Source organism: Cervus elaphus, chromosome 5 (genome assembly GCF_910594005.1).
Source record: "Cervus elaphus chromosome 5, mCerEla1.1, whole genome shotgun sequence".
Classification (NCBI taxonomy): domain Eukaryota; kingdom Metazoa; phylum Chordata; class Mammalia; order Artiodactyla; family Cervidae; genus Cervus; species Cervus elaphus.
Genome location: NC_057819.1, coordinates 95,914,524 through 95,938,279, shown reverse-complemented (window position 1 = coordinate 95,938,279; position 23,756 = coordinate 95,914,524). Strand labels below are relative to the sequence as shown.

The window sequence follows — 23,756 nt, the reverse complement described above, 5'->3', positions numbered from 1 at the left end:
AATAGCTTTTGACCTGATTTCCTCTGGGTAGTGTAAGCATTGATTTAATTTACAATAATAGAGAAGAGTTGGGTCTCTATGCTGATAGGTAGATGTTTTGTCCTTGGTAACTCAGTTATTTCATTGCCCCATAATTATATCATCATAGCAGAGAATGTTAGCTTGATTTTTTGGCCTCATGTGTACAAAGATTTTATATCTGTAAGGTGGATACCATGTATTTTTTCAGGGTCGCTGTGGGTATTATCTTAGCTTCATGTCGTTGATGTGGCCCTTGCCTTTTGTAAAGTAGTTTGCAGTGTGTACCCCATGTCATTCTCCTCCACCCTGGCAGCTATTTGAAAATATTTTTCTGTGAACTGAGATTTGACAGCGTGTGATGACAGGGGTTCATCTGAGCCTCTTTCTACAGGACGAGGCTACAGCTTGGCTCTTTTTCTCAGGCCATAAGAAAGTTATCTCACCAAGTTTTCTTGGTGAGAGAACTCTCAAAGAAAAGCAGAACTGGGACTGGGTTTTTTCGGATATTAATCCTATGAGTTTGCAGTGAGGAACAGTCCCTACCAGGCAAGGACTGATCCGCCTGCCCGGATCACTGCTGGACTCTCAGGCCGATGTCTGTCTTTGTCTCTTTGTGGTTGGCCGTGAGTGGAAGTTTCTCAAAGTACATTGGCCCTACCTGCAAACCCTTAACGCCTCACATGACCTCGGTCACCAAACCACTTCAGGGCTTTATTTTTATCCTAGCCGTTTCGTTTCAAGATGTGAGGTTGGTTTCTTTCCTCTAGCAGAGCACAGTTCTCTAGGGGGACGAAACAGAGTGCCAGGGTGCAGTTGAGGCTGGTTAGACACCAAAACCACACTCTTCGTCTTTCGGGGCTTGAGACGTGACATAAAGCCATGCTGCAAACACCAGCTTCCACATGGTGAAGAAACCTGGTCAGAAACTCGCTTCATTTAGGGTTTGTGTTCCTTTAATTTATGTTTTTAGACAAGTCCAATGAGGAAGAGGTATGCCTGCCCCATTCTGCTTCAGCCAGAAATCTGATTCTAAGAATGGACACTGGCTTAAAATCCAGTATTTCCCAGCTGAAGGTTTTTCTTCTTCCCCAGGGGCGTTGATGAGAACTCTCACAACTCACCAGGTCTCAGGAAACCGGATTACCAACATATCCTGTTCGCGTGCTTGTGTGTATTCTGTGTTACCCACAGGCCACTTTCCACCCCACGTGACCTTTAGTTACCATCCGGAAAGTCAGGACCCAGATACCAGTCAGATTTTCCAGGCTTTGGTTTGGTTTAGACATTTTAGAAAATGTTAACAGTAGTAATTTTACAGAGACTTTCTCGCGTGGCACGCACGGTAAATGGGAAGTTAGACATCCTGAAAGGAGGAGGAAAGGCTGCCCCTGTACTCTTTTCAGTAACATGTTTGAAAATGTGAACATTCACAAGAAAACTTGCTGCTGAAATGCATGGGAAAGGAGAAGAGAATTATCTGATTGGTTAGAAGTCAAGTCCATGCCCCAGTTCTTAGGTTTCAAGACTAAATTCTGAAGTTCTTGTTGCCTTCTTTGTAAACTTGTGATGTTTATTATTGGAGTTGCTGATAACACACTGCACTGAATATTATTTTAGTCAGCATCTCTCCGTGTAAATGGACTGTAATGAGTCAGATCATCAGACTGCCAGTGGCCTGCAGACTGTACTGTGCTTAGTCCTAAGCTCAGTCGTGTCTGACTCTTGGTGACCCCGGGAACTGTAGCCCACCAGGCGCCTCCATCCATGGGATTCTCCAGGCAAGAATACTGGAGTGGGTTACCATGTCCTCCTCCAGAGGATCTTCCCAACCTAGGGATAGAACCCAGGTCTCTCCCTCCTTGGAGGCAGATTCTTTACCATCTGAGCCACTAGGGAAGCCCTAAGAATTACTTTATTACCTTCCTATGTAAGGAGTTGTTTAAAAAGAAGAACATGTGACAGAGAGATGTACATGGCCCACAAGGCCTAAACTATTTAGTACCTGACCCTGTACCAACTAAAAGTTGGCCCACCACTGCTCCAGAAGCTGGACAGGTGAAGGCAGGTAACCCAGAGGTCCTTTAGGACGTTGATTGTCAACGGAGGTGTTTCCGCCTTTTGGGGACACAGTTCACTTTTTGGGTCTGTCACCATGGGATGTTTAGCATTCCTGGCCTGTCCACTAGATGCCAGTGGCTGGCCTCCACTTTTCCAAGTACCCCCTGGGAGGGGTGGAAGTATTTTGGTTGCGAACTGTTGATTTAGCACCTACTGAGATTAGAAAAACACCTTGTTAAGGTTTCTCCCTTCATTTCCTCTCAGTCAGAGAAACAGACTTGGCGTTTGGTCCTTCACGGCATAGGGATCAACCACAGTGAGAGAATTCCAGTCACTGGCGGAATAAGGAGAATTTTCAGTGTAGAATAAAAAGGTTGTAAGGAAGCCATTTAATGAGTGTGTTTGTTGCTTGTTCACCCTTCAAGATACTCATTCAGGTTGACGTATGATTTGTGAAAAGTTTGTTTTGATGTTGGCCATGCCTTGAAAAGCATGTTCCTCTCTACGTGAGAGGAAGAGTGGCCATCTTTGACCTTAACGTCCAGATGATTGTGAGATCTGTGGGAATCCGTACGGTGTACTTGAGAGACTTGTTCAAAGCCAATGTAAAGACGTAGTTTTGGCATCTCCTGAATAATCTGATATCCAGACTTAAGCCAGAACGCTGGGGTTAGAGAATTTTCCAGCCTGGGAGAGCTGACTGAGAAAAGTCCTCCTCTGGCTGCTCACCAAGTTAGACGAGGGAGCAATCAGCTGCTGATTTCCAGCCAACTGGAACGTATGTGCGGGTGTGCTATAAATCGTCCCCTAGGATCCAGCTCCTAGCCTGCGAAGAAATTCTTATTCCAAGTGAGAATGAGACCCTTCCCCTGCACCCATGTTCAAGCTGCAGCTGCTGTAGGAAGGAATGGAGGAGTGAGACGATGTTACTGGTAGTGAGTGGGAGCGGCTCACTTTCTTTCTCGCATTCTGTCTCTTGGGCGGAGGGAGAGACTGCACTGACCTTTGTGTTTTCTCCATGTTGCCTTTCTCACCAGTTTCCTATGTTTCTTTAAGTTTCTGACCATGCTCATGGGGAGATGTATCTGCAGTCCTGTGATTTGCGATCCCTCTCCACTCTTTAAGGTCCCAGGATTTCATCTGTCTGCTCTTTTTGCTGCCTTGGGTGTGATGTTTGGGCTAAGGTAGAGAATGTGAAATAGCTGTCTTTTTGGCGTGTGATCTTACCCCAGTCGGCAGACTCTTTGTTTGGCTCCAGGGGGAAACTTGGGTTTTTCCCCTCCTGGAAGCCTTTTCCTTTACTCATAAATATTTAATATTGAAGTTACTGCTCAGTTTTATTTTCCCAAGTATTGGTATATAGGCTCCCTAGACCAGAAGGAACTTAAAATACGATCGAGATGCTTTCTGATGCTCTAGTCCCTGTAAAAATCTATTTACCACACAGTTTTATTATTAAGAGCTTCATTGATTTTTCCAGTTGTTTTATTTTCTATCTCTCTACCAATTCAAGGTTTATTGAGAGTCTGCTTTGGGAATCATGAGGCATCTCTCCTCCTCTGTTGCTCTTTCCTTGTCATTCAGGCCTAGAACATGCACCCAGGTGATGTGGTGGTCCCTGGTAGCATTGCTCTTACTGAATTGTACTTTGGTGTAAAGTCATCATTCAGTTCAGTTCAGTTGCTCAGTCGTGTCCAACTCTTTGTGACCCCATGGACTGACTGCAGCACGCCAGGCCTCCCTGTCCATCACCAGCTCCTGGAGTTTACTCAAACTCACGTCCATCGAGTCGGTGATGCCATCCAGTCAGCTCATCTTCTGTCGTTCCCTTTTCCTGCTGTCTTTAATCTTTCCCAGCGTCAGGGTCTTTTCCAATGATTCAGTTCTTGGTATCAGGTGGCCAAAGTATTGGAGTTTCAGCTTCAGCATCAGTCCTTCCAGTGAATATTCAGGACTGATTTCCTTTAGGATGGACTGGTTGAACAGTATGAACAGTAAGGTCATCAGCCTATATTAAAACAATAAAGAGGTCTAGGGAATTATTGCTGTTTGCATTACCAGGTCTCTTTGTGGAAACTGCGGGAGAAATTTTTGCTTTTAGTATCAGAGATAGTTGTGGGGTGGGTTTTTGTTTTGTTTTTTTTTTAAAAACCTCATGCACATTTACTAATTTGTTAATTCAGAATAATTCTCTATTTTAGTTATTCCAGAAGTTAGAACTGAACTTGTAACTGGCTTTATAAGTGTCAAGGGTTTCTGGCATGCTTTTTTTTGTCATGTCCTTATTACTCCTGACCTCTAATCTTTATCTCTCTGGCTCCTCTGTTTTCTTTTTTTTTTAATTTTATCTTGCAGTACAGTATATACCTTTATACATGGCCCTAAATAACTTGCTTCACAGTTTTATATGGACATTTTTCTCTTTTGTCTTGCTTGTTCAGTTGTGAAACCTTTTTCTCAGGTCAGCTAATCATCTCTGAGTGGATCAGGATTTTTCCTGTCCCCATTCAGGTCATTTCCATAAATACTTAGTGAATATTTTTGCATGTTGCTCTTTATTCTAGGCACTGCACCTAGAAAGGCAAATGATAAATAGTAGTCCTTTCTTCAAAGATGCAGTATAGTAAGAAAAATGGATATGTAAATAAATACTTATAGTGAAATGTTACGCATGAATAGAAATCCATACACCATATAGAGGTAGTACAGAGGAAAAGAAATTAACTCATGATGAGCAAGGAAGGCACCCTAGAAAAGTGACGTGTCCTTCATTTTGAAGGATGAAACAAGTTCTTCAGGGAGATGTGGGTAGCAGAATTTTCTGGCCTGGATTAAAATCGTGGTGGTTGCTTCTGAGATTCCTAGTCAGGAGTCTGTCTTTAGAACATCTTAGGCCATGGTACAGATGTCCAAACTGATGCTGTCTAATCAGTCAGCTAGAACCGAAGAGTCATCACAGAGTGGATACTTCTAGGCTTTTGATTTGGCCCAAGCTTAGAAGTGAATCCTTCAAATAGTTCTTCTCTGCTTTATTTTATGCATTAGCAAAGGTTGAGTCATCCTGCAGTCATGCCTTCCATCATTCTGGGAAGCTTTCTGAGCCAAGCCCAGCTTGGCTTGGGAATAAGTTATGCTTTGTGTTGTAACCATTGGCAAGAAGTCCTATTCTTGCTCTTCACATGCATAGTAGGACTGCAACTACTGAATCATAAGGGAGAGAGGATTTGGAATAATACCTCTGCCGATTTGCATTTTTCTGGGGTGTTTCTTTCTTGGTAAAGATACTAGAGTCTTACTCTATCTAATGAGATTTTGAGCTGACTTGTGCCACAAATCTCTGAGATATTCAGCCCTAATTTGTAAAGCAAACTCTTTGTAAGTCAGTTGACATTCTCTTTGAGGAATTTCTTCGGCATATTTTCTTTAAGACTTTTGGACAGATCTGTAAAACAGTATGGCTTTTAAAATACTTTGAAGTGACATGTATCAAAAGGTTGGCTAAGACACTAGTGGATGCCCTCGCTGCCCCCTCAGAAGCTTTCCCTTGTGGCTGATGTAGACTTGGAGTCAGTTCTTCTGGATCATATTCCTAAATTTCTTTTTATTTCTGTGAATGTGTTTCTCAGGCTCGCTCCTTGTTTTTACATCTGAAAAACGGGATCCAGTTTTGCACCATCAACAAATCTGGTGTTTAACACCTGTGTAGCTTTCTTGCACCTGGGTGGAGCCACAGACTTCAGCACGGTCACCTTCATTTTTACCACCTCAGGTTAGAGTTTGATGGGGGTTAGGACACATGGGCAAAGGGTACTGGCATGAAATAAAGGCTTTTTGTGGGACAGCAGAAAAGATTGTGGTAATTTAAAGAAAACTTTATTACAGAGTAGTATACATACAGGAAAGGGCCTACATCAAAGGCATACAGGCTGATGAATTGTCACAGACTAAGCAAACTGTGTTGTCCAGTGTAATTGGTTTTTGACTTGCTGTTTCTGTGCTTCCCTTTCCTTTGAACTCTAAACTTACATTTTCCCTATATATTTAATAGGAACAGTGAGAGGGATAAAGCACTGTAAATAAGTTTGGAAGAAGTTCATGCTCATGATTTCCCTGTTTTCTGGTGTGCCCAGGATTGATTTTCATTGTTAAGAGAGGATAAGGAGAACACAGAGGAGAATTGCATCAAAGATAAGACATTTGAAAGTGTTTGTCATGTCTTTTGAACCAGATATTTTGAGTCTGGGAACCAGCACCAAAAGGATATGACTGACAGAAAACTAGATGGAAGCAGGCCTTCCTCCAGTCACAGTGAAACTGAGTCTGTCACCAAAAGTGCTGTGGTTTTCAGCCTTGTTGTTGAACACTCTGGCTATTGGGGGAACGGTGACATCACAGCCTGTCTGCTCCTGGAGATGCTTGGGTCCAGCTGGGATGTGGGATCCCTCAAGTACTGTGTTGCATGTTTATAGCCTTGTCTTTGGTGTCCAGGTAAATGCCAGGCTACGTCAGCTCATGTTGTCATCTATGTGTAACCCATTTTTATTTCAGCCGTTTTCTTCCCCAGTCCACTGCTGGCTGCCAGTGAGGTGTAGAGGTGCCTCTGCTGATAAAGAACAGATACAGAAATTCACATCCAAACCTGAATAACCGTTTTTAACTTGAAACACTTTTCCTAGGAGTCGATGGGCCAGAATCCTTTCCTTATTTGGTGCCTTGCTCAAATCCAAAGCTCACGTGAGGTTGTCAGAGCTCCCTATCATGCTGGCTATTTGCTTTTTTGGTGCCCACGGCAGAATGGTTTGTGAAACCTTTTTTGTGACCACATCTTTCTTAAACTGAACCCTCGTTCTCCTCCGGGTTCTTAAACTAGTTCTTACTCCTCCCTTTCCTGAGAGATTCAGGGGTTTTCCTGTATTGTGGTAGGTGGGTAGGCTGGGGTGGGTAGTGGTGGAGGGGATATGTTTTCAGACATTTTTTTCCAGACTTTGCACAGTCCCTTGGTGATAGTCTGTAAATGCACTTGTCTTCTTTGACTCTTGAAGAACTACTGCCTTATTAAACAGGCGGATTGAGGATTTGTCTAGAAAAATGTTAGGGTTTTTATTTTACTAGTTTTATTACTGCTATTTTACTGACATGGAGAATAAGCTTTTATTCACTTTTCTCACTTTTCTTTTTTCTCCCTTCTGGCCGGCATTATCCTTGGGTGCAGTTGTTAAGTGCTTCCACCAACATGCATGATATGATCTGGACTAGAAGTATCTACTTCTCTTCATGTGCAATACTTCTCTCTTGGTTTGGACCACTGGTCTCTCAGTGAATGATACCTGAGGCAGTGATGGGTTTTTGTTTGGGGTTGCCTTAGCTTTTGGCCTTTAGAAACATCCTCAGTGTCATTCTTGGTTCTGCCAAAAAGGTTGCCTTTTTTTTTTTTTAAAGGTGAAAGATTAAGAGCTCAGAGTCTGGAAGCAGACTTGGACTGGTCACTTAACCCCTCTGTGCTTAGTTTTCTCATCTGTAACATAGAAATAATAGTAGTACTTACCTCACAGGATTGTTGTGAGGTGAAATGGGCCAATAATCATAAGGTGCTTAGAAATGTGCCTTACACAGAGAAGGTGCTGGGGAAGTTTTGACTGTCACTAAGGCAGTTGAGCATAACACTTGCTTTGTTTGGCTAGGAAATCTTCAGCTCTCTGTGTCTGAATTGTGTCTGAGTAGCTTGAGAGTCCTTTTAACTCCTGAAGCACAGAGCAAGCTCTGTAAATTTAACCTGTCCTTAGTTGGGAGCTGTTCCCAAGCTTCTGAAAGGTGCAGTCCAATAGTTAAAATCAGCTATTAGGCCACACTTCACACTGTGTGGATTATATATGTGGGCAGAAGAGTAGAGTAGGTTCCTCCAGTCCTTTGCTCCCTTGGCTGAGCCTCACTTGTGCCTCGGGATGTGTGTCTTTTCCTCCTAACATGGGGTACACCAGAAATTGTGAAAGTGGGGAATATTGTAATCTTAGAGCAAACTCACATCCATTCATCTCTTCAGCCCGCTGTCCATCACTGTTGATCATTTCTTGTCCTGGGATATAGAAACAAATCATTCACTAAAGGACATCAGTTTAGAACAGAGCTGACCACTGTGGTGGTTACTTAAAAGAAATGAAATAAAACTAAAAATTCAGTTCTTCAGTCACAGGAGCCACCTTTCACTCATTACCCACCTGTGGCCAGTGGCTACTGTATTAGTCAGTGAAGATAAGAATTGTTTCCATCACCATGGAGAAATGCTATGGGCAGAGCTGGTCTAAAGACAGACATGTGTATGTGATTAAGATGTACCGTGAGACCCAGAATCACAGAGGCATGTGAAAGAGTCTCTGTGTCTAGAAGATAAGGTGTCAGGCTCAGCCTGGAGGTGGGGTTTGGGAAGAGGGGTTTAAGCAAGGAAAAGTAGGGCTTTGTTAGATATATTTAATAGAAAGGAGTGCATGCAAAGGCATTAGACAGAGACTGGGCATAGCAGCAGGGAGAACATGGTGCATTTAGGGCACCATGAATAAATCTTCGTTGCTGAGGGCAGGCTCTGTCAGCAGTTAGGGAGGCAGGAGAAGCAGCCAAAGACCAGACTGGACAGGCTGTTTGTTCACCACATATTTACAGGTTATTTTTTATGAGCCTGCTGGCTGTGGTGAATAAAGTCCACAAAGTCATGGTATGTGCATACAAATTGGCAACGAATGCTGTAAAAGCCGTGTAAACCCGAGCAGTGGTTCTCAAACTTTGCTGTACAGTATAATCACCTGGGAAGCTTTTAAAGATCCTGATGCCCAGGTTTCACCCCCTCACCAGTTAAGTCAGAAAGAATATCTGGAGACAGAAGCCAGGCATCGTATTTTTCAAAGATTCATAGGCAATTCCAGTGAATGTGAGGGTGGGGAACCCCCAGGCTAGAGAGGCAGGCTGGCCTCCATAGCCTCCTTCCGTGTGTCCCCAGTGGGGCTGTGTGCGATACAGTTAGGGGTCAGGGAGCTGCCGGAGCAGAGGGTGTAGGAGATGACTACACAGGACTCTCTGTCGGCCATTGTAAGGACTTTGGCTTTTATTCTCATGTTAGCCGTGGTCTCTTCTTGTCCAGTCTCTTAAGCTGGAATATAGCAGATGGAGCTATTACTCAGGATCAAGACCCTTAGTTCCTGATAGTACTGTTTTTCTTTGAATACTTTTGGATCTTTCCAGATTACCTTCCAGAAAGGTGTGTGTGTGTGAGTGTGTGTGTGTATTTAAACTTTTTTTTATGCTGGGGTATAGCAGATTAACAACATTGTGATAGTTTTAAGTGGACAGCAGGACTCAGCCATACATACATGTATCCGTTTTCCCCAAATTGCTCTCCCATCCAGGCTGCCACATAACACTGAGCAGAGTTCCCTGTGCCGTCCAGCAGGTCCTTGTTGGTTATCCATTTTAAATAGAGCAGAGTGTACATGTTGATCCCAAACTCCCTGTCTCTTTCCCCCATTCTTACCCCCTGGCAGCCACACGTTTGTTCTCTTAGTCTGTGAGTCTGTCAGAGAGAGAGATTTAAATTCTCATAGTGATGAGTATGTTATTTCCCTCCAGCATTAATGTTAGTACTGGACTGTTTTTCTTGAGGTTTTTTTTCTGTGTATTACCTGGATAATCTGTCTTACCATTAGATTCTTCAACAGTTATTTACTGAATACGTATTAAGTATAAACACTATGCTGCTGCTGCTAAGGTGCTTCAGTCGTGTCCGACTCTGTGCGACCCCGTAGGTGGCAGCCCACCAGGCTCCCCCGCCCCTGGGATTCTCCAGGCAAGAACACTGGAGTGGGTTGCCATTTCCTTCTCCAATGCATGCAAGTGAAAAGTGAAAGTGAAGTCGCTCAGTCGTGTCCTACTCTTAACGACCCCATGGACCGCAGCCTACCAGGCTCCTCCATCCATGGGATTTTCCAGGCAAGAGTACTGGAGTGGGGTGCCATTGCCATCTCTGAAACACTATGCTAGGCTGTTTAAAAATATTATTGAAAGGAAATAAGAGAATTTCCAGTTTATTTCTGAAGATGACATCTGTGTTTCACTTAGTTTGAGTAAGACTTCTACATGATTCTAAAGACTTCTACTTGGTCTGGGCCACTGCTGGTCTCTGTAAATTGAGTTACTTAGAACTGGAACCATTGGGAGTAGGGACAAAGGATCATTTGAGCATGGAATGATCATTTTCTCTGTCTTCCCTCTTTTTTTCCTGTCTCTGTTGCCACTGGAGGATTACAGCAGTTTCTAAACTGGTCTCCTGGCCTCTGAACACTTTATCTCCCCCCCTCCTCCCCCCCCAAAAAAGCTAAAATTTCTAAACAGCAGCCAGAACATCCTTTTAAAAATAGAGCTTTGCTCATGTCACTACCCTACTCAAAACCATTCAGTGACTTGATCAAGATCAAGCTCTTTAATGAGGACTTCTGCAACTTGGCCCAGCCTATTTCTCCAGCCTCCTTCTTGCAGAATCACTCACCTGGCCAGGCCAGTTAACAGCGTGCCACTCTTGGGAGCATCACTTACGCTCTCTTCTTTTCTTTTGACACATAGACGTGACTCTTTAATCCACTTTTCCTCTGACATCTCTGACGCTTCTACTGTGGAAATAGACATCATCCTATACTTGCCCTATCATGGTGCTTTATAATTGTGTTACCCACTGAGCAGAGATTCTCTCTGCTTTATTCATAGTTCATGCACAGTGTCATGTACCTAGATGATGGCAAGTCAGTTTTTGTTGAATGAATGAATGAATGAGTGGGGTAGACACAGGGTAAGAAGGACCTCACTCACCATCATCAACACACTATTGACCCATTCATTTAAAAGATGGTTTGAACTATGTGCCTTTGGAAAGCTATTTTCTAGTTGCTCACCTGATCACCAAGTGGGAGCTTCAGCCCTTCCTCTTCTCTCCCACTTTGTGCAGATGCACAGTTGTCCCAGTTCCCCCATTTTTTTGGGTGGATGGGCATGAGAGTTCCCAGACTCTGAGAGAGATGAGTCAGAAAGAAGACTCATTCAGAAAGTCACTCAGTCAGAGCAGCAGTGCTGCCCTTTGGCTGAACTTTCTCTCTTTCCCTGTGCACCTTGAGCTTCTCAGTCGGTGGCACCTCTGAGCTCCAGGTCGTCAGGCCACACAGCACAGGCATTCATAAGCCTTAGTCTGGCACTTTCCCCTGATTAGGGCTGTTTTGGGAGAACTCCCGGGGCCCTCTGGCCTAAGTGAAGTACTGATTGGGCTTGGATGTGTTGTGTTTTCGCCCAGCCCCTTAGCCCCATAGTGGCTTCCAAGCTGGAAGCCTTGAGACCCCCATTCATATTTCTCTCTAGCTTTCGGAGTGTTTGAGTTCAGAAGCTATGGGAGCAGCAGTCTTTGGCATTTGGTGTATTTTGTGCTATCATCACAGAATAGGCTGGTGTTTGCTGAGAAGCCGGCAAGAAGGATTCGATTTAGTTAGAACTCTGCATCTGTGGGCTTTTAGAATTGGAAGGAGCGCTGGATTGGTGATTCCACTGCGCTGGTAGGTGGGAGGGTAGCTGTCGGAACTTCCTGGGCGGTGGGGCTTCTTTTAAAACAGCCCAGGAGCATCATTGCTGTTTCCACTGTGTGTGTGGTAGCCCTCAAGTGTTGTGCAGATCCAAGCATTTTTTTGAGACCCCAGTGTTACAGAGGAGCCCAGGGATAAGCAAGCTTTTTCTGGAAAGAACCAGATAGTATTTTAGGCTTTGGGACATACACTCTCTGGTACAGCCACTCAGCTCTGCCTTTGTAGGGGGAAAGCAGCCACATACAATATGAAACAAGCAAGTGTGGCTGTGTTTCAGTAGAACCCTGTTTGTGGACCCCAACATTTAAACGTCGTATGATTTTCATGTGTCATGAAAAATTCTTTCAATTTTTTTCAGTGGGTAAAAAACATACGAACCACTCTTAGCTCATGGACCATGCTAAAAAACCCTTCGGCCATAATTTGCTGACCTATGATCTAGCCCAGGGGTTCCCAGTCTGGCTGTCTTTCAGAATTACCTGGAGACATTTTCAAAATGTTGACTCCCAGGCCCCTTTCTCCCTCCCCGAGGACTCTGATTCTGAAGGCCTGGGGAATCTGTATTTTTTACAGAATCCCTTCTTGTGATGTGTACATACTCAGGGGTGTGGAATTGCTGATACTCATCTCACCCAGCCTTCTCATTTTATTTATTTTTTGTCTGTATCACTAAAAACCTTGATTACCTTTTATACTGAGTATTATTCCATTGTATGGATAGAGACCGCTTTTTATCGACCTGCTCATCAGTGGATGTGTTTTTCCGTTCTTCGGCTGCTGTGAGTAATGACCAGTGAGCATCTCTGTGCCAGTTTTTGTTTCTCTTGGGTATATACCAAGGCATGGGATTGCTGGGTCATGTGGTTACCTCCTCCTTCCTCTGCACACACTTGCATTTTAGGACGTGGCCTGCTCCCCACAGTGCTCACATGCCTGCCTGCCCTGTCACGCTGTGAGCTTGCTTCACCTTGAATACCCTGCTGAACCCAGCACCTGCGTGTGTGTGTGTCCTCAGTTGTCCAGTCACGTCCAGCTCTTTGTGACCCCATGGACTGTAGGGATTGTCCCAACTGTCCATGGGATTTTCCAGGCAAGAATACTAGAGTAGATTGTCATTTCTTCCTCCACAGCCTTCTCATCTTACCGTTGAAGAAAGAGCCTTAGAAATTTTATGTGACTCGTCGACAGTTATATATAGCAAATGAATGGCATAACCGAAATTCAAACCCAGGTCTTGAACCCAGTTCAGTGGTCTTTGTTCAGACTGTTCTATACCACTTCCTACACCCGTAAACAAATAAGCCATAAATACAGAATAGTCACAGATGCGTGATTCTTTCTCTTTTCTTTAGACCTAGTGCCAGTCACCCTCCCGAGAGCCAGCCGGTACTCTGAGCTCGGCTGTCCCCCTGCTCACTGGGTTTTCTGGAGCTGACTGCTGATTTGCTGTTTAGCCCCATTTCCCTCTGGTCTTCTGGCTCTAAGTAGGGGAGATAATGAAGCAATAGCAAGTAAATTGCTTTCATGTAAGACTTTGTTGAGGCAGCACTAAGCTGCTGTGTGAGAGTGAGAACCGTTGTTGAAGGGGTCCCTGGTTTTAAGAGGGCATGTTTTACACTTGAGTTCACATGGCTCCAATCCAGCCATTTAAGTAGGACATCACTACATGGAGCTTGGGCTTAATTAGAGCTAATTGAGCTGTCATCCTGCCCGGAACGGTTCAGGGGAGAAGAAACTGAAGGTGAGGAGTAATTCACCATACCTGCTCCACCTCTGTCTCGGCGGAGCTCTTTGGGATTTGAGGATTGATTTTGTGGTTTGCTCTGTCTTGTCCCTGCAAGGCATCTGAGTCTTGCCACCTGACTTGCCTTTGCATTGTTCGTCATCTATATCCTGGAAAGAGGAATCCTGGATGTTCTAATGAACAATTTGGTTCCTACTGTATGGTGGTTACACTGCGGACTTATCCTTCGGCTTCCACATTCTACATCCTCACTTTCTCTTTCATCTTCTTGGATCTCCCTGCCACAGACTTTTCTGCCCGAGGGAAAGTGACAGTAAGGGAAACACAGTCCTCCTGTCACCTTCATAGTCAGAAGGCCTTGTCCTAGGTTCCAGGGCATAAATGGGGAGGTGGCACGTTCATATGTTATTTGCTTACCTTTTATTCTTGGACTGCAAGGTTTTGGCTTTGAGGACCTGTCTTGTGAGTCTGCTCTTGCTTGTGCCTGGCAGGGCCTGGGGTGAAGGGCAGCTTCATCTCTGTGCTGTCAATCCTCTCCACCTTGTAATCTGAGCACTTTGGGAGGTGATGACTGGGCTTTGATGGCGGGCTCTGAGAGTCCTTGACTATTTCTAACAGGTACCATTGAAACTTGGCCTTCACCCATGTTGTGTCATGTCTAAGAGTATAGAGCCCCCTTTTAAAACACAACGAAGTTTTTTTTTTTTAATTTTTAATACTTGGTATGTAAAAGTAGAGACATTCCAGATGAATAAATTAGAGAGTGATAGTTTATATTTCCCCAGACCCTCTTAAGATGCATGCTGGAGTTCCTCTTAATACCAAGTTTTTTCCTACTGTCCTTAAAATGATTCACTTTTCAGATACTCAGCTTTCCATACAGCTCTTTTGAAGGAGAAACAGCTTTTTGGAATTGAAACTGGGCGTATTTCAGAGGCCTCTCCTCTGGTGATACCTTGCTGCCTCTCAGCAGCTTCTTTCTCCTTCCTTGCTCAGCAGTTCACAGAGCACTTAGGCAGTTCTGAGTGCTGATAACCAGGGCAGGCATAAGACATTTACTCCTCAGAATGCTTTAATCTGTATTATTTCATTTTATCCTTTCAGCTCTGAGTTAGGTGACATCAGTGGTAGAAATTCCATTTTATAGTTTAGGAACAACCCAAGCCGTTTTAACTCATAATCCCATGGTTAATGGCCAGGTAGACTTTACTGTGAGTGTCCTACCCACCGTTAGTGTCTCTTTCAGATGGTATAGACGACTCAGGTGTCCACAGTGAGTTGGTTTTGGACTTTGAACCAAAGAGCCAGGCACCCTTTAATAATTCTAACACCTTCTCTCAGGGCTACACCCAAGAAGCATTTCTGGTTTCTGGTGAACAGTATGTAATTGCACAAGGAAGATCTGGAGACAGATAGCCTCACCACACGAGGAGAAACGGTTCTTTCTCCACCTGAAGGAGACCATCCGAGTGTCCTGTTAAGAACCGAGAAGTTCCAAACGTGAGGCCAGTCCAGGGTGATGTGTTGGAGAGAGGAAGCTCAGACTGAGGCCGTCCTTCCTGTGGACTTGGTGTCAGTTCAGTTCAGTTCAGTCGCTCAGTCGTGTCTGACTCTGTGTCAGTTAAGTTGTCCTCAAGTTCTGCCTCAGCACTTGGTGACTTCACGTTGATATCTACGATGACGCTTAGTCCCGTTTTAATCAACGTGTAACAAATCCACTTCCTCAGAATAGCATACTTTACCTCTCTCTAGAATGTATCTACATTTTAGCTCCTTTCTGCTCAGAATGTTGGTGACAAATAGAGAGAAACTATATTTAGGGTAGCAGGTACTTTCATGCTAAAAATAAAGCAGTGGTTCTCATTAACCAAGGTCAGAGAGACTGTGTGTGTAGTTTGAGTTTGCTAAGATTCCCTTCACTATCACTAGTTGAGAAACAATGCATTGAAATCCGCTTTCTACTGGATACAGTTAAAATACACTCAGGGCAGGTATGAACTCAGGTAATTAAGTCAGAGTCACCTGCTACCCTGAGGGTAAGATCTTTGGGAAATATGTAGCTAGAATCACAGTATTAAAAGACCCCATGGTGCACTCATTTTATTGCAGGAGGCGTTGTGGGTCATGCAGTATGTTTCCTACCTAATCAGTAACGAAAATTTGAAGATAAAACTGAACTGCTGTTTTAGTTGTGCTTCTTCCCTCATCAGCCCTTCATGAATAAGCTCACCAGTTCTTTTCCTGAGACAGATGGCGGTTTAAGGGGAGGAGAACTGTTTTGAAATCAGAAGACCTGGGTTCAGGTTCTAACTCTGCCATGTACTGGTTTAAGTTGCTTCAATTTTTGAGCTGTGTTGCGGCTGGGGGATAATAACTGGCTTGAATGAGATGGGTTAATACCGTTTATCCAATGACCTTGTATGTATAAATATAACTGGTTATGGATGAGTTAACCAATTAATGATTGACAGCTGGAAAAAGGAACAATTGAGTTAAAACAGGAATAGAGAGAAATATATATATTTTTACCTTTTAATTTTGAAATAATCTTATACCCATGGAAAAGCTATAAGAATAAGACAAAGAACTCCTGCTTTACCCGGTCCTCCAGTTGTTAACATTTTACCACCTGCTCCTTGGGAGAGGGCGTCCCGCTGACAGCTGAGTGTTTACAGCATGCCGAGCATGGGGGGTACTGTCATCTCTATCGTGTAGAAGGGAAATCTTTGGGAGGTTCCGTTTGTTGTGTCTCCATCGTGTAAAAGGGAAAACTTAGGGAGGTTACATCTGTTGCCCGAGACCCTGTAGCAGGTAAGTGGCAGAGGTTTGAGGGGTAAGTTTCCACTACCTTCCTTTGCATTCTAACCCTGGCCTTGCCACTAACCATGGCAGAACCATTGGCCGTTAGTGTTGCAGCAGGTCCTCCTCTTTCCCTTCTGTTCATGGAACCCAGTGTCCCCCAGGTCCTGACTCACCTCTCTATAGAGACAGGTTACCTTCCGTAAAGTATCCTTTTTTTTTTTATTTTTTTTTTTTTCGTAAAGTATCCTTTTTAACTCCCGAATTCAGTGTTTGATCTGGTATTGCTGATTAAATGTAATTCGTTTAAGCAAAAATAAAGACTGAAAGACTGAAGATTATATGCAGTTTGTGGTTGAAGTCGCTGGTTAGGTGAGAATGCCCTCCTTTCCTCACACTCAGTTTCCGCGTGAAGTTGGTGGCACTGCCACAATTTGATTGGTTTTCTCTTTTGCAAGAGTATAAACCTTTTGGGCAGAGCATCCAGGGTGCTCGACCGTTCCTTGTCCTAAGCACCCACTCTTGAGGGATTCTTGATCCTTCTTCCTGTCTGGCTGCAAGGCCCTGAGCACATTTCTTCCAGGAGACCAGGGAGGATGATAGGGTTTGATTTTGAGATTACTCCTGCTGGCTTTGAAGTTTTTTCCCTCCCTTGTTTTGCTCAGAAGACTCTCTCTCCTAGTTTTTGATAAAAGTAGATTTTCTAGAACCTTGAACTGAGATTGCAAATTTGGTGACTCATGGATGTGAGCCAGATATGGCTGGCAAATGCGTGTTTTTGGCTTGCCTAATGTTTAAAAAAACTTTTTTATGTTAGTAGCTAACATTTAAAAGCCAGAGGATTTCACATAAAAGATCAGCTCTCAGTTTTTACTTAAAAGGAAAAAAGAGACAGAGAGAAAGGTTTTAACTTTGGTTTTAAAAGCCAGAGAAGTACAATTTGATGAGCTAGTTAGTGGTGGGTTTCCTTACCCTTGGTTTCCAAAGAAGAATTTTGCTTTCGGGGTAGGTAGAAAAACAGCTCGTAAGAAAGAGTATGGCTTTATGCAGGATCATCATTATTCCTGTCTTGCCCTTGCCACTGTTTCATTTCCATCACATGAGGCCAGAGTGACTTCTGGATGGCAGAGGGCGACAGGCGTCTTGGTTTCTACTCAGCTTCGCTGGTCCTCAGTGCTTCGCCCCCTGCACGCCGGCACCACTGCCAGCAGGGGGTGCTGTCTCCTCACTGAGCCCGCTGTCCTCTTGGCTCGGCTGAGAGGCAGCTGTTGGGCATGGGCCCTGGGTCTGTGTGAGAGTTTGGGCATGTTCATTTGGTTCCCATCCCTAGTGCCCACCCCTTAGACCCTGGCCAGGTTATTGTGTCACTAGGGACTCTGCTCAGTAACAGGAAACTGGGGAAAGTTTAATTGTTTTCTCCTCTCTCTTTTTCCCATGCAGCTGAACAAAAGGTTCATCCTCAGTTTTCTCCATGCCCATGGGAAGCTGTTTACCCGGATTGGGTAAGTGTGCAGGATGTTTATTTTATTTTCCTACATTACAAGTCATTTTGGAATTTAATATTGTTAGCAACTAGACTGTGTTTGTAACTGAGGGCACAGGGTGTGAATTCTTAGGGGCCTCCACCTTCCCTCCCCTCCCCTCCACTCACTCTCCTACTGTGCTCATGAAGTTTGGGAAACGTTACTCTCCCTCCCTCTGACTCCCCTTTCCCTACCTTTATTAAAACCCCCTTTAACCACAGTCTTTCCCCACCCCCCACCCCTAATCCCTCTGGGTTTCTCTTTCCTCTGCCTTCCGGCTCAGACCCTAGTGAGCTCCTAAAGGAAGTCATGCTTAGTCCATGGGTGCAGCTGCCAGGGGTCCTTCTTGGGGGAAAGTAGTATCCACTCATTTTCCCTTAAGGAGAAGGGAAAAAGAGTGGACAGTAATTTTTTTCCTCCAATTTCTCTCCCTTCGAACCATACCCCTTCTTCCTGTGCTCTGTTTCTGGCACCATGTTGCTGACCCCGGTAAATGCTAAGACTTTTCTATGGTTTCACTGGCCACCATGGATTTCCGTATTAACCTCAGGGAAGGTGGTATGTGGGAGACCCTGTTATTTAGCCCTGTAAGTCTCTGGGAAGAGACCACGTTTCGAGTGTTCTTTTGGTGGATCAGAGTTTCTCCTGACTGTGTGAAGCCAGTGTCCCTGCGCTAAGTGCTTCCTTACTCCAGGAGAGAAACAGGCGGCAGTGCCCGCAGGTCTTCTCTGCATTTTAATGCATTCTCAGTTGGAGGTTTTCTGGTGCACTACCCTTTGAGGTTCTTGTTTTAGACTCCAGTTCCCCCCGTTGTTGTGTTTCCCTTTCGCTTTCTGTCATAACCTTGTAAGTCTATCTTTTAACGCTCTAGAAGGTTTCCTTAGTGGGAGAAGCTGAAAGGCTTTGTCCTGTTTGGAGGAACACTGTTGAACGTGTTGGTGAACTAGAAACTGTGCCTTTTACATACTCATGTATCATCAACCTGGGCAAGAGTGACGAGGATGGCTGTAGTCTTGACTTCAAAATGACTTGGAAAACTTGGAGCAGTGCAGTAGATGCCTGTCTGCTAGCAGAAACATGTGTGAAGTAATTCACTCAGCAAAGGAGGCTAGGTACCTCAGTAGCAACCCGCCCCCCCCCGTCCCGCCCCCATGTCAGCTCTACTCTGGTGGGAGTTTTTGCTCAACACTGCTGTAACCCTAGTGCCTGGCATGTAGTTGGTGCTCAGTAAATAGTTGTTGTAGGAATAAGTGAATCATTACAAGAAATGGGTAGATTGCAAAAGACTGGAGAGAAGGAATCTAGAATTCTCTTGGGTCATCGTAGACCCAGGCCAGTCAATAGTGAATAATGTGAAGCTGTAGTTTCAGGGTGGGTAAGATTATATTATTTCATAAAATAGCACATCATATCAGAAAAAACTACTGTACTACCCTTAAAATAGGTGCTGTGATTCTTCATCTCTTTATTCTTTAAAAATTCTCATTAAAAAAAAAGCTGTCTTTCCTTTACTACCTTTCTTGTCAGTATCTTCTCTCCTTTCTTCCTTTTGCTCTCTTTGCCCTTTAAATTTTTGTACCATGTTTGCTTTAAGTCAGGATTTCTCAACCTCAGTACTACTAATATTTTGAACCTTATAATTCTTAATTGTAGGGGCTGTCCTGTGTTGAACAGCATCCCAAGCTTCTACCTGCTACATGCCAGTAGCATCCTTTCCCCTCACCCCCAGGTGTGACAGTTAAAATGTCTCCAGACATTGCCAAATGTTCCCTGTGGTGCAGAATTGCTCCTATTGAGAACCACTGCCATAGTTATTGCTTAGCTCTGTTAGAAACTTCTGGGACTAAAAACGTTAAAAATCTTGGTCCAGAATATAGGAACGTTTAAGATATATATATATATATATATATATATATATATATATATATATATATATATAAAATCAGGTTATGCATTAGTTAAAACCCTGTTTTTCCCCCTTTTAAATTTCTCATGTTTAGATATATTTTGGAGAAAGTTTGGAAAAGAGTCGCAATAATGATAAAAAAGCTAGAAATGATTTCTGAGAAGATAAATGAATCTTTAAAAAAGAAGATAACCAAAGGTTTACTTAGAGACAGCTGTTGGGGGTACCCTAACTGTGTTTAACTATTAGAGTCATAAGCAAACAGTTTTGATTTCTGTGGGATGACAGCAAGAGAAAAATAGGCTTATGTTGCAGCTGGAGAGGTTTGGGTTATATGTAAGAAAATTTCACAGAGGGAAGGTGTTCAGGAATTTTCTTCTCTGTTGAAAAATGAGCAGATCATCTCATTTGTCAGAGGTGGTTTCCTGTGGTCCAGATTATTTTTCAAGATCTCTTCCATTCCTGCATATAACCAACTCTGTTGGCAAAAAGATAAGGCCAGTCTAGTTCCACCTTCATGAACACTGAGTTGTAGTAGTGTTCACATGAGGAAAATGCCTGTAAATTCTAGGCACTTCAGCCCCTCAGTGAGTATTCCTCTTGTGCTCTCTTGGAGGTGAAAAGAGAATTGAGCCCCATATTTATTCTGGAAGGCAGAGAAACAGCAATAATTTTTCTATTGGAAATAAAAAAAAACCCCAAACTATAGAAGTCTGTAAGACCAGAAGAGCAATGAGCCCAAGCCACACACAGCAACATGGACTGCTGCCTAATTACCAAGAAGATGTGAAATGTGGGAGGCGTTGAAAACGAATTAAGAGTGCGGAGATTGTAATGGGGAGCAGCTGAAGACACATCCACTGTCCCGCCTGCCTGCTGAGAAAAGCCCCGGCAGCGTGGCCCTCCCAGGCTTTGTCTTCTCTGGGCCCGTGTTCCCTGCTGCATCCGCGTGCACTTGAGGGCCTACTGTGTGCCACACCCGTCTCCTTCCTCTCAGCAGCCGGCAAAAAAAGAAATTCCAAGTGTTTGATGGATTCAGGTGCCAAAAAGTTTGTTTTTCTCTGCCGACTAGTTCTAAGACCTCGAGAGGGAGCGAGTCAGAGCGTCTGTGGTCTCTGGTTTCCTTATCAGTAGTTTAAGCAGATGAGCTCCAAGGTCTGTTCCAGTCCCCCTGTCCTGTAGCCCTGCGATTTTTGTTTCTCATGGCTGCCCTGTCTCACGGTCGAGCTGTTTGGTTTGGTTTGGTTTTGCTACTGGTTTGCTCCTATCTTGGACAGTTTTTAAAAATGAAGATGTTAAGAAAAATTAGGGAGCCTGATTCTTTCCCGCAGAGAATATTGTCAGGCCAGCTGTGCTCCCCAGCATCTGAGGGGTTGGGTCCTGCCCCGTTAGTCACTGTCTGAGTCACTCCCGGGTCTGGTCCCAGTACTGTCTGAAAGATTGGTTTCTTGAAACTGCCATTCACAGGAGACAAGGTGTCTCTTGAGATCCCTTCAGAAAGCGGTCACTTCAGCCAGCGAAATGCACATCCTACAAGTGATCATACAGTTTTAAAAGACAGGGCCAGAGTCCTCCTGGGCTCAGGAAACGGAATTGGGCAGGAGTGCTGTGTGGCTCCTGACAAACACTGGCTCTCCCGGGGAGAGGCACAGCGGACCTGCATTCGGACTCCTCTGAGGGGGTCAGGAAGCCGGCCATCTGTAGACTTCTGACTTGTGACGAAGAGAATAATTTAGCTTCCCATTGTAGCCTAGGTTGAAGTTGCCACTTTAGTTTTTTCCTTGCTTGCCGAGTCATGCTGTTTGCACACTTTCAAGATCTCTTGGAATTCAAAGACTCATGTGTTTATTTTGGACTTCGAATTGTTAAAAATATTATGTTTGTGTCTTGATTTACTTTTTAAAACTAGAAATGTATTATATACAAAAGCCAGAAGTATGCATGCATCGTAGGGGAAATCTTTTTACTGTATACAGTGCTCATTGTAAAATATTTAGAAAACCCAGCAAAAAGAAGAAATAAAAAATTATTCCTATTCTCACTATCCAGAGATAACTATCCACCGTTAAAACAATGTGTATTTTTATCTTCTCTTCCATACATCACACATATGCATTCTCTTATTTATTCTTTATAAATATCTATAAAAGGGATCACATTAAACTACTTTAAAACTGTCTTCAGTTAATATATATTAAACTTAAAAAAAATCTGATACAGTTTTTAAAAAATAGAATTCAGTTGTATGGATATGCCATTTTAATTATCTGGTGTTGTTGGATGTTTTAGGCTGCGTCCAGTTTTTTTCTGTTATAAATTGCCATCTTTTTATGCTTTCTTGCCTTTTTCTCTGTTGCTGCTACTGCTGCTGCTTCTTGTGTAAAACTTTTACAATTATTACATAAGTAATATATAAAAATCTCCTTGTAAAAGTATAGTATGCTTTTCTAAAATTTCTTTCAACTCTTTCCCAACCCCTGTGCCCTCCAAAGAGATAGTGCTAGACATCAGGTTATATATTCTTCAGACCTTTTTATTGCATTTGCTTAATTACTTATGTAGCCATAAAAACCATCATTTTATTTTGTGGGTTTTTTCCTAAACAAATTGTATTCTGTCATTATCCCAGTTTTAGTATAATTTTCATTCTGCAGTATGGGGTGGAGCAAAGAGAAAGAAATAAAACTACTTACAGGTAATTGGAGACCAAAACCAGAGAATATTTTGGCTATGAAATTGGGCACGGAAACGCCGTTATTGAGCTCTGAGGAAGAATCTTTTATCTGCGTGTCCTTCAGTTGTTGCCTCACAAAGCTGATGTTGTCTGAGAACTCCATCTTCCCTCGTATCTCAGAATTGGAGTTACTCTAACTCATACCCTTATGCATTTGATTTCTTTTTCTTTTGTCTTAATCATTGTGAACTAGCTGAAAGGTGAACAGCAAATTTTTCTTTTTTTTTTTTTAACTTAAAAAAGACGATGTGGACATTTAGCCTGGTGCTCGTTTGAGACTTCAGTCTGACCCAGGGAGTGATAATGGCTGTGTTTCAATTCCCGTCCCGGGAAAGAGTCTTCCTCAGACACAGCCTCGAAGCAGGACCGTCCCACGTGACACTTCTGTCATGTCGTTCTGTGCTGGCTCTCTACCGCCTTTCAACACGGAGACACATGGCTCCGAAACTCGCCCAGTGTGGCTGCTTTTCAAGCAGAGTGAACTCTGCGATTCTCGTAATGAGAAGTGCTAGCCCCCCTCCCCACCTCCAACCAGAAAGAGTGCTGCACAGTGTCAAGGTTTAAAATGAAACCTTTGTTACAGCCCAGGGGGAAAAATGGATCCAGTCCAGCCCCAAACATATCACTCTCTGCCATTCCAAACCGACCAAGAGTTTTAATGGTTGTGAAACTTTTCAGAGGTGGAAGAAAATCAGTGTGTTTTGGTTGTTTTGTTGTTGGGTGGCGGCGGCAGGAGTGTGGTGTGGGGTGGCACTTGAAATGGCGTGTAGGGAGAAGAAAGCAAATGCCTGGCATGTTTTGTGCCAATGAAAATGAGGACAGCTCAGCAGAGAAGGGCACTGGAACATAAACTGTAATTGACCCGAAACTGTGGCATGACTGCTGGGTACTGGGGGTCATTCACAGGCGTTGCCTCCAAGGGCAAGGAATGAAACTTGCCAGGCTTTCAGAAGGCTCTGGAGAGGGCGCTCACTACACCCTGGAGAAAGGGTTGAGGTTCAGGTGAAAGCAGAAGCACCCTTCCCTAGGACTCGAGACTGTGTTGTATCCTTTGAGGAGCATTCCCTTCCCTGTGGCTTTCCAGAAGCTATTTATTAATCCAAGCTGGTACTCTTCCTCACCCTCCTCTCTCCCCACCCCAGTACACACGCAGTGTACCACAAGCAGTTTGTTTGTTTGTGGGGGGGCTGTGAGAATGGATGAAAGATACTCTGGTGACCGTGAATTGTTCGGCATGGCCCTCAGGCCCATGTGCCTGGTTTTCTTCTTTCTCTAGCACCGAGTTTGAATTTGCTTTTTATTTCTGAGGACTTCAGCTGTGGTTTGTTCCCATTGCCAGAGGAGCTCCAGGCATGCACCACTGTTC

General features: G+C 43.8%; 1 protein-coding gene across 2 annotated transcripts in view; it reads left to right on the top strand.

Moving 5' to 3' along the window:
• The window catches only part of SMG6 (SMG6 nonsense mediated mRNA decay factor), a 196,577-nt gene that overhangs the window by 27,959 nt on the left and 144,862 nt on the right, over positions 1–23,756 (top strand). For both annotated transcript variants that reach the window (XM_043903370.1, XM_043903371.1), the window contains exon 9: positions 17,668–17,729. In XM_043903370.1, coding sequence (XP_043759305.1) covers positions 17,668–17,729 — 62 coding nt within the window. The remainder of the gene's footprint in view (positions 1–17,667; positions 17,730–23,756) is intronic.